This window comes from Carica papaya, chromosome 8, assembly GCF_054855325.1.
Source record: "Carica papaya isolate Zhongbai chromosome 8, ASM5485532v1, whole genome shotgun sequence".
Lineage (NCBI taxonomy): Eukaryota > Viridiplantae > Streptophyta > Magnoliopsida > Brassicales > Caricaceae > Carica > Carica papaya.
This window is the reverse complement of record NC_142316.1, coordinates 3,892,217-3,912,373: the sequence shown is the minus strand read 5'-3', so window position 1 is coordinate 3,912,373 and position 20,157 is coordinate 3,892,217. Positions and strand designations below refer to the sequence as shown.

The following is a 20,157-nucleotide window of genomic DNA, read 5'->3' as shown; positions in this document are numbered from 1 at the left end:
TCCGGTGAGGGTACTGGCGGCTAGGGTTTGGGGTCGGGTGTGGGTGAGGTTATTTATAACCTTCCCCTATTAATCTCAGCCGTCCATCACGATTTAATCTGCACCGTCCGATCGCGATTAAAATTGGAACAACTCTGGGCCGTCCATCGCGATGCGATCTGGGCTATCTGTGCGTGATTCAATCTGGGCCATCCGCACGCGTGAGATCTGGGCTGTCCGTGCGCGTGAGATCTGGGCCGTCCGCACGCGTAAGATCTGGACCGTTCGATCACGTGCACGCGGATCGCTCATGTGGCTCCGTCCCGCGTGGCCTCCCGCGTCAGCTTCTTTGCCATACGGCGTGTTCTGGTTGGCCGGGGCTGCTGACGTGACTGCTGACGTGGCACAACCTTTCTTAATTGCGTTTTTACCCCCCGATTTCTGATTTTCCTTTCAAAAACACCCCCAGAATCTAAATTTTCACCCCTTTTTCCCAAAATCAATTTCAATTAAATCCCAAAAATAATTTTACCCTATTTTATCATTATTATTATTTTTATTTTTATTAAATTAAATTAAAACCTTATAAATTAAATATTAAAAAATTAAACTTTAAATTCTAATCTAAATTAAAAAATAAAAATAATAAATTTGGGTGTTACAATACATATGGATGAATTCACAAGAATCATCATATATGTTTTATGATGAGTATAACATGTATGTAATGTGGGTATTAGATATGATTATAATTATTATTTAGGAAGTGTACTTAAAATGCATATATCATATGTAAATAGTGTTATCATTCATTCATGCACACTACTGGGCATGTTATATGAAAGAAAATGAAACTATATGTAAATAACATTAGCAATCTAGTAAGAATATTATATGCTCAAAATGAAATTATCAATAGCAAGTCAAAATGGCAATAGAAAGAGATCTGTAATGATAAAGGATTTAATCTAATAAAAATGTCTTGAAATTTGAGAATACATAAATATGATGATTAAGATCTATAACGATTAGAATTGACAAAGACCCTCCATCATTATCGACATCAAATCAGCACAGCTTTCTCCGGCGAATCCATCCACTTAAATCCTTAAGACTCAAGTTCTTTAGCAGTGGAGCCCGTAATTTCATTTGCAGAACCCACAACATCAATTTTAGGCCTAACAGTATCATTTGTAGATTTAACTTCTCCATCTGCTAGGTTTATCAGCAACTCGAAATCTTTATTTGCAGAAGTAAAAATGATTTTCTCATTAGATTATATCCTTGGCATATTCGAGTTCTCTAGTATCACTTTGTCTCTGATATTTACCACCGTTTTCTTTATCTTCTCCTTGTTATTGACACATTTTCTATTTTGTTGATGCCCCTTTTTGCTGCTGTCTCTCAGTCTATTGCCAATGCAATAATTGAATCAAACTTCGTGCCATCCGTTAGATTCTTACTTAAGACGATCACCATGTAAAAAGTGTATATAAGGAGATAATGCATAGATAGAATAATATTGACAAAAGATAGGTGGCATATATAATATATACTTAGTTGGTTCTAATATCATATTAGATTTAGACACAAAATATTATGATATTACAGGAGTAGCAAGTTAGAAAATAGATAACTACTATAAGTTATTATATTTAGTTGATGTGAGATTACATTCTAAACAATCTTAAATAACGTGTGTGTATTTTTTATATATAAACATCCATTATGTAACATGTAAACATTTGCATATAGTACTATAGGTTCTTATATTTAGTTTATGTGAATTACATCCTAAACAAACATTTAATTACGTGCATGTATGTACATATGTAAATATATATACATATATATACATATCATACTATACATATAAATATGTGTGATTGACATTCTCTCTTTCTGGTACAATAAATATATGTGGTTCTAGGTTTAGATTGATAGAAGAGTTGGAGGTTCTTCTTTGTTTTTCCAGGAAAACCACCAATGTATAACTTTTCCTACTCCTCATTATTATTTCACCTATACAGCTCTTCTACATAATTCTTTTTAGGCTCCGACATCTTCTCTTTCATTTTATGCCTGTTCGTATTTCTTTCTGCCTCATCAAGAACAACATTTCCTTTTGCTTCCTGAACAAAAATTATATTACTTGTAGTTTAATCGTATTATAACTTAAATATTTATCGAACTGTACCCACCAAATAACTTTTTGTAATTTTTTCATTGGGTTCAAGTATCAATTTCTGCTTGAAACGCTCTATCAACTATAGGAACAAGAAACAAAGTTTATTTCAGCTGTAAAATTTATAAATATGTAGTGTATAAGAATCAATTTAATTACAAATGGATCAACCTCTTCTTCCATCCTCTTTCTCCATCCTTTTTCCTTCCTGTGCACATCCACCTGCACAACAAAAAAGAATAAAAGAAATATAGATAAAATATTTTAGTATTAGAACATTAATTGTGACTATAATATTTCCGATGTATGTATGTGTACACTGAAAAACAACATATAGAAGAAGTCGTCTTCTCCCCATCCACCACCTTCCTTGGCCTGCCAACCTACCTTTTTTTACTGGAGTGCTTCTTTTTTCCTCATCCACCTTATTTTTCCTCGGCCTTCCTATCTTCTTTCGCATTGGATTATTCCCTTCTCCTGCTGGCACTGCAGAACTACTCCCTTCTTCTGCTGTTTTCTTCCTTGGCTTGGGAGTCGGCTTCTCTGGGTAGACCTCATATAATATAAAGTCTGTGACTTCCACTACTGATCGGAATAATCCCCGTGATTCCCTATGAATGAAATATTGCAGTAACACATCAAGTAAATGTTGTCAATGTTCTTAGGCAACCATGTGTAGAGTTTTTAATTTCTAGATGCATGCTCTGAGAAATCCAGCTTGTTCAATTCATAAAATTAATGGGACTTACTGAATCATATCTCATAGTTGCGCACTGCAATCTCTCTATAGTCCACCCTTCGGTTCTTTGCTAAATTGTGTACCGATGACTCGTTTTGGGCAGAACGAGTTGGTCAGAAGTATACTACTATCAAGAAAATTAACCACTTACAAGTTTTCCACAAAACCCACTACTTTGAATTGGACAAAATTATTTACTAACCAGTTGGATGCTATTAGCTAAGACCAGAAGATCCTCTAGAAGGGTAAAAGAAACCGCGGCTCTTCCTGCTACTGGATATTTTTGTCGTTTCTTAGGTTGCTGCTGTGCCCATACACACATGTTAAGTTATATTCTTAAAAACCTAGAAAAAGTTTGATATATATATCTATACACATATATATATATACAGATAGTGGAAGCACCATTTGACCGGGTTCGTAAGGATGGAAAATTTTTTCATAAGGTCTTTTGAAAGAAATGGCTCAGCTGCCACGACAAAAGATAGCTCGTATAGATAATACGTAATTAGTTCTAAATCAGATTAGATTTAGACCTAAAATGTTATGATAGTAAAAAAAAATTACTATAGTTTATCATACTTAGTCAATGTGAGATTACACTATAAACAAACACTTAAGTAATGTGTATATATATAACATCAACTAGGTAACATATAAATATGTGCATATATATAACTATAGGTTCTTATACTTAGTTGATGTGAATTACATCCTAAACAAACACTTAATTACATGACTATATATAGATATGTAGATCTGTATATATGTCACACTACATATATAAATATGTGTATATCTTGTTTGTCATTCTCTCTTTTTAGAATGATAAATTCTTTATTACCAGTCATGCTTTTGTCTTTCTCTGTTATCAAACATCAAACATCAAACATTCATTATATGTAAAAGAAAAACACTTCAATTTGTGCACATATATAGATATAAACATTTATATATGTATCGCCTCAACTGTGTACATATATAATATGTTAATACCTTGACTGACTTTCTCATTTTCTGGAATGAAAAATTCTTCGTTGCCCATCGTGCTACATCCCTCATCTGTTACCAAATATGAAGCATTCATTACACTTAAAAGCAAGAACAAAAGCAATACATACACAACACATGATTGCCAAAATTTGAGCATTAGTGGTTTTAGGTCTAGTTCGAAATATATATATCATTATCAATTTGTTGAGTTAAGGGAGACTTACAAGTAGTTCTAGGTTTAGATTGATAGAAGAGTTGGAGGTCCTTCTTGGATTTTCCAGAAAAACCACCAATGTATAACTTTCGATGCTCCTCATTATTATTTCTCCTGTACATCTCTTCCACAGAATTCTTTTTAGGCTCCGACATCTTCTCTTTCATTTTATGCCTGTTCGTATTTCCTTCTGCCTCATCAAGAACAACATTTCCCTTTGCTTCCTGAAAGAAAATTATATTACTTGTACCTTAATCATACCATAGCTTAAATATTTATCGAACTGTACCCACCAAATAACTTTCTATAATCTTGTCATTGGGTTCAAGTATCGATTTCTGCTGTAAATGCTCTATCAACTATAGAAACAAGAAACAAAGTTAGCTTCAGCTGTAAAATTTATAAATGTATATTGTATAAGAATCAATTTAATTAAAAATGAATCAACCTCTTCTTCCATCCTCTTTCTCTTTCCCTTTTCCTTCCTCTGCACATCCACCTGCACAACAAAAAAGAATAAAAGAAATCTACATAAAATATTTTAGTATTAGAAAATTAATTGTGACCATAATATTTCCAATGTGTGTATGTATATACGCGAAAAAACACCATACAAAAGAAGTCGGTTTTTCCCCATCCACCACCTTCCTTGGCCTGCCAACCTTCCTTCTTACCGGAGTACTTTCTTGTTCCCCATCCACCTTATTTTTTCTTGGCCTTCCCACCTTATTTCTCACCGGAGAACTACTCCCTTCTCCTGCTGGCACTGCAGAACTACTCCCTTCTTCTGTTATTTTCTTCCTTGGCTTGGGAATCGGCTTCTCTGGGTAGACCTCGTGCAGTATAAAGTCTGTGACTTCCACTGCTGGTCGGAATAATCCCCGTGATTCCCTATGAATGAAATACTGCAGTAACACATCAAGTAAATGTTGTCAAGGTTTTTGAGTAACCATATATAAATTTCTAATTTCTAGATGCACGCTCTAAAAAAGACTTGTTAAGTTCAAAAAATTAATAGGACTAACTGAATCATATCTCATAGTTACACGCTGTCGTCGCTCTATAGTCCAACATTTGGTTCTTTGCCGAATTGTGTACCGGTTATTCGTTTTGGGAGAAACGAGGTCGTCTGAAGTGAACTCCCTTACCCTTTTCTGTATCAAGATGGAGCATTTTAAAAAGTTATAAAAAAACATATCGAATCCTTAGCACATATGCATATTTCGATACTTACTCCAACCATTGCTCGTACTTGATCGAAGATGTTGGATGCTTCTGATCCTTTAGCGTTTGAATTTTGATTTGATGCACCTGCCCCTTCATGTTGCTCAATGTATGGCTGTATTTCGAAACCAGAGAGTTCTAGACTCTCAATTTTTGTGTGGGACATGTTGTACAGGGATAGATAGATAGATAGATAGATAGACAGAGGGACAGAGAGAGAGAGAGAGATGTTTATCTGGAGATGAATCAAGTAGTGAACGGTCATATATATTGAGGATGGCAACCTTGGATGGATTCTTCATTTTTTTTCTTTCCTTTCTGTCTTGTTCTAAAAAACGTCTTTGATATTTTTAATCTAATTTAAGAATATTGTGAATGAATATGGAAATTTTATAAAATTTAATGTGTTTTTAGTTAAATTTTTAATTTTATATTTATAGTTAGTTTTAATTCTTAAGTAATACATTTATAATTTAATTAATGATACATGTACAATATTCAAATTTTTTTAATTGGCTCAAGATATAAAGAGAATGTTTATATTAATAGTGAAAAATATCTTACCTATTTTATCAATATCAATAGACATTTTTTGTTCATATCAAAAATTTATATGTTTTCCTTCTAGTGAAAGCAAAATGATTCTTGACCGCTCAACATTAACATAACAATGAAATGTATCTATTGAATTTAATGCTATGGATTTTGCATATCTATCATGTCCAAAACTAGACACTGAAATGCATGTACCTTATTACCTGCAATTAATTACCCTTTTTTGCTTCTATGTAATTAAAATAACTTCCTAATATTAATTTCTCTCATTTATCTTCATTTATAACCTATAGTATACATATAAATTGCAACTAATTAATTTCTTTTCTCTTTTCCTTTTCAAGTGTGTAAAGGTAGGATGAATTTCTTTTATATGGCGTGTACATTCGGATCAATTTTTATATATAATTAATATCAAACTTATAGAAATTATGATAAGTTTCATTTTTAGTTAATAAAATATATATATTTTTTAGTAAAAGATACATATACTTGATGTTTTGAATTGCATAATTCTCTTATATTTTAGTAAAAAAAGGTATTTGATATTTTAAATCTAGTTTAGGAATATTGTGAATGAATACGAAAACTTTATAAAATTTTTGTTTTTAGTTAAACTTGTAATTTTATATTCATAGCTAATTTTAATGCCTAATTAATTATAATTATGACTTAATTAATGATACATGTACAGTATTCAATTTCTATTTTAGTTGGCACAAGATATAAAGAGAATGTTTATACTAATAGAGAAAAACATCTTACCTATTCTACCAATAGACATTTTCTGTTCATATTTAAAATTTATATATTTTACAGATAGTGAAAGCTTATTGATTGCTCAATAGTAAAATGTATCTATTGAATTGAATGCTGTGGATTTTGCATATCTATCTTGTCTAAAACTGAACACTAAAGAGCATGAACCTTATTCCCCATTATTAATTACCGTTTCTGTTTCTATTTAATTAAAATAACTTCCTAATATTAATTGTCGGCATCCGTCTTCATCTTATAACCTATAATTATTAAATCTCTTTTCAATTTTCCTTTCAGGTGTGTAAATGCTGACCGATTTATTTTATAGGGATGTGATTTGAATGAGTTTTTACATATAACTAATGTTAGACTTATACAAATTGTGATAAATTTTGATATGTTGGAGATACCATTAGTTACTAAATCCTTTCTTTTAATTACATAATACATATGCATGTATTCACAAGGATCATCATATATGTTTTATGATGAGTATATTCTATGTATGTAATGTGCATATTAGATACGATTATTATTATTATTAGGCAGCACAAGTTGTCTGTACTTAAAATACATATATCATGTGCAAATAGTGTTAACATTCATTGCATGCGTGCTAGCTACTGGGCATATGTTATGTACGAAAATGAAGTTATACATCATATTAAACGCATATATCATATGTAAACTATATGCTGCACGCATACTGGGAAGTATATTATATGTAAGGAATGAGATTCTTAGTAGCAAGTCAAAATGGCAATAGAAAGAGATCTCTAATGATAAAGGGTTTAATATAACAAAAATATCTAAAAAATTAAGAAAGTATAAATATGGTGATTAAAATCTATGGTGGTCTGGGAGACGAAGACCCTCCTTCATTGTTGACTCAAAATCTGAATAGCTTTCTCTAATTCTTCAATTGTGGAGCCAGTAATTTTATTTGTAAAACCCACAACATCAATTTTAACCCACAACATCTTATGTTGTAGATTTAATAGCTCTATCTACTCGGTTAATTAGCAAATCGAAATCTTTATTTGCAAAAGACAAAATAATGTTCTCATTGCATTGCATCGTTGGTAGATTCAAGTTCTCCAATAATTGTTTGTCTATGATCTCCACAGTCGTTTTCTCTATTTCTATTGCTGCCTCTTCATCAGTTGCAGCTGCAACAATCAAATCAATGTCGTTAATTTTACCGTTAGATTCTTACCTAATATGATCACCATATAAAGAGTTCATATGAGGAGATAATGTATAGATAGAATAATATTAACAAACGATGTATTACTTATATAATACTTAATTAGTTTTAAAATTATATTAGATTTAGACATAAAATTTTATGATATTACAAGAGTAACTAGTAAGAAAGTATATGATTACTATAGGTTATTATAGTTAGTTAATGTGAATTTACATCTTAAATGTAAGATGTCATTTTAAATAAATACTTAATTGATGTTCATATATGTGTAACATCTTAAGCAAAAGCAAAAGCAATACAAAAAGAATATATGATCGCCGAAATACGAGTCTTAGTGGTTTTAGGTTTAGGTTGAAATATTATATCTTTACCCATTAATTTAGTTAAGAGAGACTTACAGATGGTTCTAGATTTAGATTGAAAGAAGCATTGGAGGTCCTCTGTGTTTTTTTCACAAAGACCACCGGTATATATCTTTTGCTCCTCATCAGTATTTCTCTTGTTATCTTTTTCATTGATTGAAATACCTTTATTTGAGTGTAAGCTCATCCTCATGAATAGCTCTTCTAGGGAATTCTCAATAGACTCTAGAATCTTCTCCTTCATCTTCTGATCATACCTCTTTAATACACGTCTTGGCTTACAGTTTGAGTTACACTTGTCTGTATTTTCTTCTATCTCATGAAGAATAACTTTTCTTTTTTTCTTTCCGCTTAAAAAAAAATTTTACTTATAGCATAACCGTGTAACAACTTACGTATTTATCAAATTGTACCCACCAAATAAAAATTTGTAATCTATAAAAATAAAAAACGAAGTTATTTCACCGATAAAATTTATAAATGTATAGTGTGTAAAAACCATTCTTATTACAATAGGATCAATTGATTATTCTGCCCCCTTTCTCTTTCCCTTGTTGTCTTCACTGTCATCTATAAGTACTAAAAAATGAAGTCACTGTAATTTTCTTTTACATGCACCTATTAATAACTACATATTATGTAATGAGGCTAAGTGAGTTACTTGGGCTGAATCATTCTCATTTGCTATCTTCTTTATCTCGGAATCTATGGATCTTGTACCTGAAGAATTCATCATCTATACAATCACACAAAACCAAGTTAAATCCAATAATCTGCACATGAATAAAAATATCAATTTCAGTCTTATATGTTAATTAACTACTTCATCAATGACAAAAGGCATATCTCCTGCCACCCCCTTCTGGTTTTCTTCCTTGGTTGATATGTGTAAATTAACAGGCGAACTAAGTACATTTTGATCAAAATCTTGCACATTGAGAAACTATTATATGCATTTCTATCTAAGCATCTTATATATATACACACATATATATAATAAATACACTCCACTCACTGATGGAGTCTTTTCTCTCTCTCCATCTTCTTCCTTTGTTCCCTCACCACATGTACCTTGCACAACAAAAAAAATAAAAGAGTCTAGATAAAATATTTTACAATCAAAAAATTAATGATGACTTTAACATTTCCAATATATATACACTCAAAAACAACATACCGAAGAAGTCTTATTTCCCATCCACCCCTTTCCTTGGCCTGCCAACTTTCTTTCGTTCTAGGGTACTCCCTCGTTCCCCATCCACCTTATTTTTTCTTGGCCTGCCAACCTTCTTCCTCCCTAGGGTATTCTCTTCTTCTGTTGGCACCGCAAAATTACTCCCTTCTTCTGCTTTTGTCTTCCTTGGCTTGGGAGTTGTCTTGTTTGGGTAGATCTCATAAACTATAAAGTTTGTGACTTCCACAGCTGATCGGAATAATCTCTACTGATTGGAATAATCCTCGTTATAGATCTCATAAACTATAATGCTTTTTGACTGCTCAACAATAACATTACAGGTTAGATCATCTACTGAATTAAATGTTAAGGATTTTGCATATCTATCAAGTCCAAAATAAAGGAGTTTATGGAGAGAAGAATTTTTTCAAAAAAATATGATTACAAAATTTACATATTTTTAGTTAATAAATTGTATACAGTAAAAGATTCATACATACGATATGTTGAATTGTTGATTCTCCTAAATTTTCTTTTTGCGAAAAATATATTTAATATTTTAAATCTAATATAGGATTTTGTGTGAATATGAAAATTTTATAAAATTATGTTAAATTTTTAATTTCATATTTGTAATTAATTTTAGGCTTAACTCTTACATTTAAAATTTAATTAATGATATATGTACAATATTGAAATTTTTTTAGTTGGCACAAGATATAAAGAGAAGGTTTATAGAAAAATAATTTATGTTTATATCCCAAATTTATATATTTTCCTTCTGCTAGAAGTAGAGTACTTTTTGACAGCAATAATATTACAGATAAAATTATCTATTGAATTAAATGCTATGCATTTTGTGTATTTATCATGTCCAAAACTGAACACTAAATGCATGGACCTCATTACCTATTATTATTTACCTTTTTTTTTGTTTCTATTTAATTAAAATAACTTCCTAATATTAATTTCTCTGTTCCATCTTCATTTTAAAACCATTAATATATATATTAATTAAAAATAATTAATTTCTTCTTTACTTTTCCTTTCAAGTGTGTAAATGTAGGATGAATTTCTTTTATAGGGTGTGAACATTTGGATGAAATTTTATATATAACTAATATTAGACTTATATAAATTACGATAACCTTTATTAAGTTGGAGACACCATTAATTACTCAATTTTTTCTTTTAATCACACTTTACATATACACGTGTTCACAAGGATCATCATATATATCTTATGATGTGTATAATACATGTGTGTGATGTGGGTATTAGATATGACTATAGTTATTATTAGGCAGTAGACTTAAAATGCATAGATCGTATGTAAATAGTGTTATCATTCATAGCATGCATGCTACTCGACATATTTTATGTAATGAAGTGAAATTATATGTAAATTGTATTAACATACTGATAGGTGTATTATATGTTCAGAATAAAATTATTAATACCAAGTCAAAATGGCAATAGAAAGAGATGTGTAATTATAAAGAGTTTAATCTAATAAAAATTTATGAAAATTTAAAAAGATAAAAAGGATCTAATCTAATCAAAATGTCCAGATATTTAATAAAATATAAAGGATTTAATTTAATGAAAATGTTTGAAAATTTAAGAAAATTATTTTGTTGATGCCTCTATTTGCTGCTACCTCTTCATCCATTACCGTTGCAATAATTGAATCAATAAGATGATCACTATGTAAAGAATGTATATGAAGAGACAATGTATAGATAGAATAATATTGACGAAAGATAGGTAGTGTATATGATACTTAATTGATTCTAATATCATATAAGATTTAGATAAAAAAATTTATGATATTACAGGAGTAGCTAGTTAGAAAGTAGAAAATTGCTATAGGTTATTATACTTAATTAAAGTGAGATTGTTGTCTTCCTTGGATATTTTAAAGCAGTTTGTTAATACTGATACAATTAACGAACTTTGTACATCTTGACTTGTAATTTGACGAAATAAACTAGTTTACCTAAAGCAATGAGTTTGTAGAGAGAGGAATTCTTGAAAAAACATATGGAGATTTTATGAAAATTTATGCGTCTTTAGCTAAAATTTGTAAATATTTTAATAAAAGATATATACATTTGATATTTTAAACTGCATGATTCTCTTAATTTTTAGTTAAAAAATGTATTTGATATTTTAAATCTAATTAGGAATATTGTGAATGAATATGAAAATTTTATCAAATTTATGTATTTTTAGTTAAATTTTAATTTTATATTTATACTTAATTTTAATGCTTAAGTAATAAAATTTATAATTTAATTAATGATATATGTACAATATTCGATTTTTTTTAATTGGCACAAGATATAAAGAGAAGGTTTACATTAAGAGAGAAAAATATTTTATCTGTTTTAGCAATGGACATTTTCTGTTTACACCCAAAATTTATGTATTTTCCTTTTAGTGAAAGTAAAATACTTTTTGAGTTCTTAGCAATAACATTGCAGATAAAATATATCTAGTAAATTAAATACTATGGATTTTACATATCTATCATGTCCAAAACTGGACACTCAAATGCATGGACCTTATTACCTATTACTACTTACCCTTTGTGTTTCTATTTATAGAAAATAACTTTCTAATATTAATTTCTCTTAATATATATTAATTACAAATAGTTAATTTCTTTTTATTTTTCCTTTCAGGTGTTTAAATGTAGGGTGAATTTGTATATATAACTAATATTAGACTTATATAAATTATGATATGTTTATCAAGTTGGAGACACCATTAATTACTAAATGTTTTCTTTTAATTATGCAATACATGTAACGGCCCTGGAAATTTAAATGAAGATGTATGTATTAAAAATTTTAAATGCGGAAGCGAAATAAAAATTCTGATTAACATCCCTTACACAATAACCAAAAACGTATTCAACGTATGAAAGAATAAGCTAATTAAAAGAAATACTCGAAATAAAAACTATAAATATAACTATAAAATCTTTAGGCGTCTAACTCGCCGTCTTCCTGCGGAACGGGCTCGGGAACCACGTCTTCCTGATCTGAAATGGTTAAGTAAGGAATGAGCTACACTAGCCCAGTAAAGACATCACACTATCTCACTGCCACAGAAGTAAAGGTTGGTAGAAAACAAAAACGACCAATGGAGCATAATTTATAACAAACTCATTTATTAATAATAAAAACCTTTACGATCCGCCTCGGGTTGGCTGTTTTCGGCCGAATTCGGCCAAACTGGCATTGGTTCCTGCGATAAAACAACCTTAGGGCCCTCGGTGGGCAGAAAAATCACGGAAAACCAAGACTTACCGGCGGCGCAGCTCTCGGGTGCGGCGGCTTCTCCGGCGCGAGTGGCGGTTTGATGTTTTGCTCCGGTCAACCTGTAGAGAAAAGGACGGTGATCACAGTGGTGTAAAAATTGAATCGAACGGGAACCAGAAAGGGCCTCATCAGAGGCAAAAATCGAGGGATGCCGCGGCGCCGCCGCTGGACTTCGGTGGTGTTTTTCGGTCGATTGGCCGACGGTTTGGCTCCAATTTGGCCATAGGCGGATTCAGCATCGAAAAACGAGCCAAGGGGAGAAAATTTACCTCGTTTGGCGGTCGGAAAACCCTCCGGTGCGGCGGCGGGTGGCGGCGGCCGGCTCCTCCGACGACTGGTTCTTCTTCTCCGGCGAGGGTACTGGCGGCTAGGGTTTGGGGTCGGGTGTGGGTGAGGTTATTTATAACCTTCCCCTATTAATCTCAGCCGTCCATCATGATTTAATCTGCACCGTCCGATCGCGATTGAAATTGGAACAACTCTGGGCCGTCCATCGCGATGCGATCTGGGCTATCTGTGCGTGATTCAATCTGGGCCATCCGCACGCGTGAGATCTGGGCTGTCCGTGCGCGTGAGATCTGGGCCGTCCGCACGCGTAAGATCTGGACCGTTCGATCACGTGCACGCGGATCGCTCATGTGGCTCCGTCCCGCGTGGCCTCCCGCGTCAGCTTCTTTGCCATACGGCGTGTTCTGGTTGGCCGGGGCTGCTGACGTGGCACAACCTTTCTTAATTGCGTTTTTACCCCCCGATTTCTGATTTTCCTTTCAAAAACACCCCCAGAATCTAAATTTTCACCCCTTTTTCCCAAAATCAATTTCAATTAAATCCCAAAAATAATTTTACCCTATTTTATCATTATTATTATTTTTATTTTTATTAAATTAAATTAAAACCTTATAAATTAAATATTGAAAAATTAAACTTTAAATTCTAATCTAAATTAAAAAATAAAAATAATAAATTTGGGTGTTACAATACATATGGATGAATTCACAAGAATCATCATATATGTTTTAAGATGAGTATAACATGTATGTAATGTGGGTATTAGATATGATTATAATTATTATTTAGGCAGTGTACTTAAAATGCATATATCGTATGTAAATAGTGTTATCATTCATTCATGCACACTACTGGGCATGTTATATGAAAGAAAATGAAACTATATGTAAATAACATTAGCAATCTAGTAAGCATATTATATGCTCAAAATGAAATTATCAATAGCAAGTCAAAATGGCAATAGAAAGAGATCTGTAATGATAAAGGATTTAATCTAATAAAAATGTCTTGAAATTTGAGAATACATAAATATGATGATTAAGATCTATAACGATTAGAATTGACAAAGACCCTCCATCATTATCGACATCAAATCAGCACAGCTTTCTCCGGCGAATCCATCCACTTAAATCCTTAAGACTCAAGTTCTTTAGCAGTGGAGCCAGTAATTTCATTTGCAGAACCCACAACATCAATTTTAGGCCTAACAGTATCATTTGTAGATTTAACTTCTCCATCTGCTAGGTTTATCAGCAACTCGAAATCTTTATTTGCAGAAGTAAAAATGATTTTCTCATTAGATTATATCCTTGGCATATTCGAGTTCTCTAGTATCACTTTGTCTCTGATATTTACCACCGTTTTCTTTATCTTCTCCTTGTTATTGACACATTTTCTATTTTGTTGATGCCTCTTTTTGCTGCTGTCTCTCAGTCTATTGCCAATGCAATAATTGAATCAAACTTCGTGCCACCCGTTAGATTCTTACTTAAGACGATCACCATGTAAAAATTTGTATATAAGGAGATAATGCATAGATAGAATAATATTGACAAAAGATAGGTGGCATATATAATATATACTTAGTTGGTTCTAATATCATATTAGATTTAGACACAAAATATTATGATATTACAGGAGTAGCAAGTTAGAAAATAGATAACTACTATAAGTTATTATATTTAGTTGATGTGAGATTACATTCTAAACAATCTTAAATAGCGTGTGTGTATTTTTTATATATAAACATCCATTATGTAACATGTAAACATTTGCATATAGTACTATAGGTTCTTATATTTAGTTTATGTGAATTACATCCTAAACAAACATTTAATTACGTGCATGTATGTACATATGTAAATATATATACATATATATACATATCATACTATACATATAAATATGTGTGATTGACATTCTCTCTTTCTGGTACAATAAATATATGTGGTTCTAGGTTTAGATTGATAGAAGAGTTGGAGGTTCTTCTTTGTTTTTCCAGGAAAACCACCAATGTATAACTTTTCCTACTCCTCATTATTATTTCACCTATACAGCTCTTCTACATAATTCTTTTTAGGCTCCGACATCTTCTCTTTCATTTTATGCCTGTTCGTATTTCTTTCTGCCTCATCAAGAACAACATTTCCTTTTGCTTCCTGAACAAAAATTATATTACTTGTAGTTTAATCGTATTATAACTTAAATATTTATCGAACTGTACCCACCAAATAACTTTTTGTAATTTTTTCGTTGGGTTCAAGTATCAATTTCTGCTTGAAACGCTCTATCAACTATAGGAACAAGAAACAAAGTTTATTTTAGCTGTAAAATTTATAAATATGTAGTGTATAAGAATCAATTTAATTACAAATGGATCAACCTCTTCTTCCATCCTCTTTCTCCATCCTTTTTCCTTCCTGTGCACATCCACCTGCACAACAAAAAAGAATAAAAGAAATATAGATAAAATATTTTAGTATTAGAACATTAATTGTGACTATAATATTTCCGATGTATGTATGTGTACACTGAAAAACAACATATAGAAGAAGTCGTCTTCTCCCCATCCACCACCTTCCTTGGCCTGCCAACCTACCTTTTTTTACTGGAGTGCTTCTTTTTTCCTCATCCACCTTATTTTTCCTCGGCCTTCCTATCTTCTTTCGCATTGGATTATTCCCTTCTCCTGCTGGCACTGCAGAACTACTCCCTTCTTCTGCTGTTTTCTTCCTTGGCTTGGGAGTCGGCTTCTCTGGGTAGACCTCATATAATATAAAGTCTGTGACTTCCACTACTGATCGGAATAATCCCCGTGATTCCCTATGAATGAAATATTGCAGTAACACATCAAGTAAATGTTGTCAATGTTCTTAGGCAACCATGTGTAGAGTTTTTAATTTCTAGATGCATGCTCTGAGAAATCCAGCTTGTTCAATTCATAAAATTAATGGGACTTACTGAATCATATCTCATAGTTGCGCACTGCAATCTCTCTATAGTCCACCCTTCGGTTCTTTGCTAAATTGTGTACCGATGACTCGTTTTGGGCAGAACGAGTTGGTCAGAAGTATACTACTATCAAGAAAATTAACCACTTACAAGTTTTCCACAAAACCCACTACTTTGAATTGGACAAAATTATTTACTAACCAGTTGGATGCTATTAGCTAAGACCAGAAGATCCTCTAGAAGGGTAAAAGAAACCGCGGCTCTTCCTGCTACTGGATATTTTTGTCGTTTCTTAGGTTGCTGCTGTGCCCATACACACATGTTAAGTTATATTCTTAAAAACCTAGAAAAAGTTTGATATATATATCTATACACATATATATATATACAGATAGTGGAAGCACCATTTGACCGGGTTCGTAAGGATGGAAAATTTTTTCATAAGGTCTTTTGAAAGAAATGGCTCAGCTGCCACGACAAAAGATAGCTCGTATAGATAATACGTAATTAGTTCTAAATCAGATTAGATTTAGACCTAAAATGTTATGATAGTAAAAAAAAATTACTATAGTTTATCATACTTAGTCAATGTGAGATTACACTATAAACAAACACTTAAGTAATGTGTATATATATAACATCAACTAGGTAACATATAAATATGTGCATATATATAACTATAGGTTCTTATACTTAGTTGATGTGAATTACATCCTAAACAAACACTTAATTACATGACTATATATAGATATGTAGATCTGTATATATGTCACACTACATATATAAATATGTGTATATCTTGTTTGTCATTCTCTCTTTTTAGAATGATAAATTCTTTATTACCAGTCATGCTTTTGTCTTTCTCTGTTATCAAACATCAAACATCAAACATTCATTATATGTAAAAGAAAAACACTTCAATTTGTGCACATATATAGATATAAACATTTATATATGTATCGCCTCAACTGTGTACATATATAATATGTTAATACCTTGACTGACTTTCTCATTTTCTGGAATGAAAAATTCTTCGTTGCCCATCGTGCTACATCCCTCATCTGTTACCAAATATGAAGCATTCATTACACTTAAAAGCAAGAACAAAAGCAATACATACACAACACATGATTGCCAAAATTTGAGCATTAGTGGTTTTAGGTCTAGTTCGAAATATATATATCATTATCAATTTGTTGAGTTAAGGGAGACTTACAAGTAGTTCTAGGTTTAGATTGATAGAAGAGTTGGAGGTCCTTCTTGGATTTTCCAGAAAAACCACCAATGTATAACTTTCGATGCTCCTCATTATTATTTCTCCTGTACATCTCTTCCACAGAATTCTTTTTAGGCTCCGACATCTTCTCTTTCATTTTATGCCTGTTCGTATTTCCTTCTGCCTCATCAAGAACAACATTTCCCTTTGCTTCCTGAAAGAAAATTATATTACTTGTACCTTAATCATACCATAGCTTAAATATTTATCGAACTGTACCCACCAAATAACTTTCTATAATCTTGTCATTGGGTTCAAGTATCGATTTCTGCTGTAAATGCTCTATCAACTATAGAAACAAGAAACAAAGTTAGCTTCAGCTGTAAAATTTATAAATGTATATTGTATAAGAATCAATTTAATTAAAAATGAATCAACCTCTTCTTCCATCCTCTTTCTCTTTCCCTTTTCCTTCCTCTGCACATCCACCTGCACAACAAAAAAGAATAAAAGAAATCTACATAAAATATTTTAGTATTAGAAAATTAATTGTGACCATAATATTTCCAATGTGTGTATGTATATACGCGAAAAAACACCATACAAAAGAAGTCGGTTTTTCCCCATCCACCACCTTCCTTGGCCTGCCAACCTTCCTTCTTACCGGAGTACTTTCTTGTTCCCCATCCACCTTATTTTTTCTTGGCCTTCCCACCTTATTTCTCACCGGAGAACTACTCCCTTCTCCTGCTGGCACTGCAGAACTACTCCCTTCTTCTGTTATTTTCTTCCTTGGCTTGGGAATCGGCTTCTCTGGGTAGACCTCGTGCAGTATAAAGTCTGTGACTTCCACTGCTGGTCGGAATAATCCCCGTGATTCCCTATGAATGAAATACTGCAGTAACACATCAAGTAAATGTTGTCAAGGTTTTTGAGTAACCATATATAAATTTCTAATTTCTAGATGCACGCTCTAAAAAAGACTTGTTAAGTTCAAAAAATTAATAGGACTAACTGAATCATATCTCATAGTTACACGCTGTCGTCGCTCTATAGTCCAACATTTGGTTCTTTGCCGAATTGTGTACCGGTTATTCGTTTTGGGAGAAACGAGGTCGTCTGAAGTGAACTCCCTTACCCTTTTCTGTATCAAGATGGAGCATTTTAAAAAGTTATAAAAAAACATATCGAATCCTTAGCACATATGCATATTTCGATACTTACTCCAACCATTGCTCGTACTTGATCGAAGATGTTGGATGCTTCTGATCCTTTAGCGTTTGAATTTTGATTTGATGCACCTGCCCCTTCATGTTGCTCAATGTATGGCTGTATTTCGAAACCAGAGAGTTCTAGACTCTCAATTTTTGTGTGGGACATGTTGTACAGGGATAGATAGATAGATAGATAGATAGACAGAGGGACAGAGAGAGAGAGAGAGATGTTTATCTGGAGATGAATCAAGTAGTGAACGGTCATATATATTGAGGATGGCAACCTTGGATGGATTCTTCATTTTTTTTCTTTCCTTTCTGTCTTGTTCTAAAAAACGTCTTTGATATTTTTAATCTAATTTAAGAATATTGTGAATGAATATGGAAATTTTATAAAATTTAATGTGTTTTTAGTTAAATTTTTAATTTTATATTTATAGTTAGTTTTAATTCTTAAGTAATACATTTATAATTTAATTAATGATACATGTACAATATTCAAATTTTTTTAATTGGCTCAAGATATAAAGAGAATGTTTATATTAATAGTGAAAAATATCTTACCTATTTTATCAATATCAATAGACATTTTTTGTTCATATCAAAAATTTATATGTTTTCCTTCTAGTGAAAGCAAAATGATTCTTGACCGCTCAACATTAACATAACAATGAAATGTATCTATTGAATTTAATGCTATGGATTTTGCATATCTATCATGTCCAAAACTAGACACTGAAATGCATGTACCTTATTACCTGCAATTAATTACCCTTTTTTGCTTCTATGTAATTAAAATAACTTCCTAATATTAATTTCTCTCATTTATCTTCATTTATAACCTATATTATACATATAAATTGCAACTAATTAATTTCTTTTCTCTTTTCCTTTTCAAGTGTGTAAAGGTAGGATGAATTTCTTTTATATGGCGTGTACATTCGGATCAATTTTTATATATAATTAATATCAAACTTATAGAAATTATGATAAGTTTCATTTTTAGTTAATAAAATATATATATTTTTTAGTAAAAGATACATATACTTGATGTTTTGAATTGCATAATTCTCTTATATTTTAGTAAAAAAAGGTATTTGATATTTTAAATCTAGTTTAGGAATATTGTGAATGAATACGAAAACTTTATAAAATTTTTGTTTTTAGTTAAACTTGTAATTTTATATTCATAGCTAATTTTAATGCCTAATTAATTATAATTATGACTTAATTAATGATACATGTACAGTATTCAATTTCTATTTTAGTTGGCACAAGATATAAAGAGAATGTTTATACTAATAGAGAAAAACATCTTACCTATTCTACCAATAGACATTTTCTGTTCATATTTAAAATTTATATATTTTACAGATAGTGAAAGCTTATTGATTGCTCAATAGTAAAATGTATCTATTGAATTGAATGCTGTGGATTTTGCATATCTATCTTGTCTAAAACTGAACACTAAAGAGCATGAACCTTATTCCCCATTATTAATTACCGTTTCTGTTTCTATTTAATTAAAATAACTTCCTAATATTAATTGTCGGCATCCGTCTTCATCTTATAACCTATAATTATTAAATTTCTTTTCAATTTTCCTTTCAGGTGTGTAAATGCTGACCGATTTATTTTATAGGGATGTGATTTGAATGAGTTTTTACATATAACTAATGTTAGACTTATACAAATTGTGATAAATTTTGATATGTTGGAGATACCATTAGTTACTAAATCCTTTCTTTTAATTACATAATACAT

General features: G+C 31.4%; 2 protein-coding genes across 10 annotated transcripts; both read right to left on the bottom strand.

Moving 5' to 3' along the window:
- Positions 1–2,171: 2,171 nt before the first annotated feature.
- LOC148240385 (uncharacterized) lies at positions 2,172–5,686 on the bottom strand. 5 transcript variants are annotated; one of them, XM_088210021.1, is made up of 10 exons: positions 5,345–5,686; positions 5,136–5,264; positions 4,725–5,015; positions 4,559–4,609; positions 4,404–4,469; positions 4,121–4,334; positions 3,900–3,965; positions 2,914–3,204; positions 2,552–2,775; positions 2,172–2,386 (listed from the first exon to the last, which is right to left on the bottom strand). In XM_088210021.1, the coding sequence occupies exons 1-8, from the start codon at positions 5,597–5,599 to the stop codon at positions 3,197–3,199; spliced, it is 1,080 nt and encodes a 359-aa protein (XP_088066147.1). In that variant the 5' UTR covers positions 5,600–5,686; the 3' UTR covers positions 2,172–2,386; positions 2,552–2,775; positions 2,914–3,196. The 5 variants fall into 5 exon arrangements, with proteins under 5 accessions (XP_088066147.1, XP_088066148.1, XP_088066149.1 ...); XM_088210022.1 differs by having other exon boundaries at positions 2,552–3,030; positions 3,106–3,204; XM_088210023.1 differs by having other exon boundaries at positions 2,552–3,027; positions 3,106–3,204.
- A 10,050-nt stretch (positions 5,687–15,736) lies between these two features.
- LOC148240384 (uncharacterized) lies at positions 15,737–18,745 on the bottom strand. 5 transcript variants are annotated; one of them, XR_015814146.1, is made up of 9 exons: positions 18,404–18,745; positions 18,195–18,323; positions 17,784–18,074; positions 17,618–17,668; positions 17,463–17,528; positions 17,180–17,393; positions 16,959–17,024; positions 15,973–16,263; positions 15,737–15,834 (listed from the first exon to the last, which is right to left on the bottom strand). XR_015814146.1 is itself a non-coding variant. In XM_088210032.1 (8 exons), exons 1-8 carry the CDS (start codon positions 18,656–18,658, stop codon positions 16,256–16,258), a joined length of 1,080 nt encoding a protein of 359 aa, XP_088066158.1. In that variant the 5' UTR covers positions 18,659–18,745; the 3' UTR covers positions 15,737–16,255. The 5 variants fall into 5 exon arrangements, 2 of the variants coding, with proteins under 2 accessions (XP_088066158.1, XP_088066157.1); XR_015814147.1 differs by having other exon boundaries at positions 15,737–16,089; positions 16,165–16,263; XR_015814148.1 differs by having other exon boundaries at positions 15,737–16,086; positions 16,165–16,263.
- Between the last annotated feature and the right edge of the window lie 1,412 nt (positions 18,746–20,157).

Bases quoted from the DNA above. Each gene is read 5' to 3' on its own strand.
- LOC148240385 (XM_088210019.1), bottom strand. From the start codon at position 5,599: ATGACCGTTCACTACTTGATTCATCTCCAGATAAACATCTCTCTCTCT. The intron at 5,265-5,344 runs GTAAGTATCGAA...ATCTTGATACAG, and splicing joins AAGTACGAGCAATGGTTGGA to AAAAGGGTAAGGGAGTTCAC. The intron at 3,966-4,120 runs GTAAGTCTCCCT...ATTTGGTAACAG, and splicing joins ATCTAAACCTAGAACTACTT to ATGAGGGATGTAGCACGATG.
- LOC148240384 (XM_088210031.1), bottom strand. From the start codon at position 18,658: ATGACCGTTCACTACTTGATTCATCTCCAGATAAACATCTCTCTCTCT. The intron at 18,324-18,403 runs GTAAGTATCGAA...ATCTTGATACAG, and splicing joins AAGTACGAGCAATGGTTGGA to AAAAGGGTAAGGGAGTTCAC. The intron at 17,529-17,617 runs GTTGATTCATTT...TTGTTTCTATAG, and splicing joins GAAAGAGGATGGAAGAAGAG to TTGATAGAGCATTTACAGCA.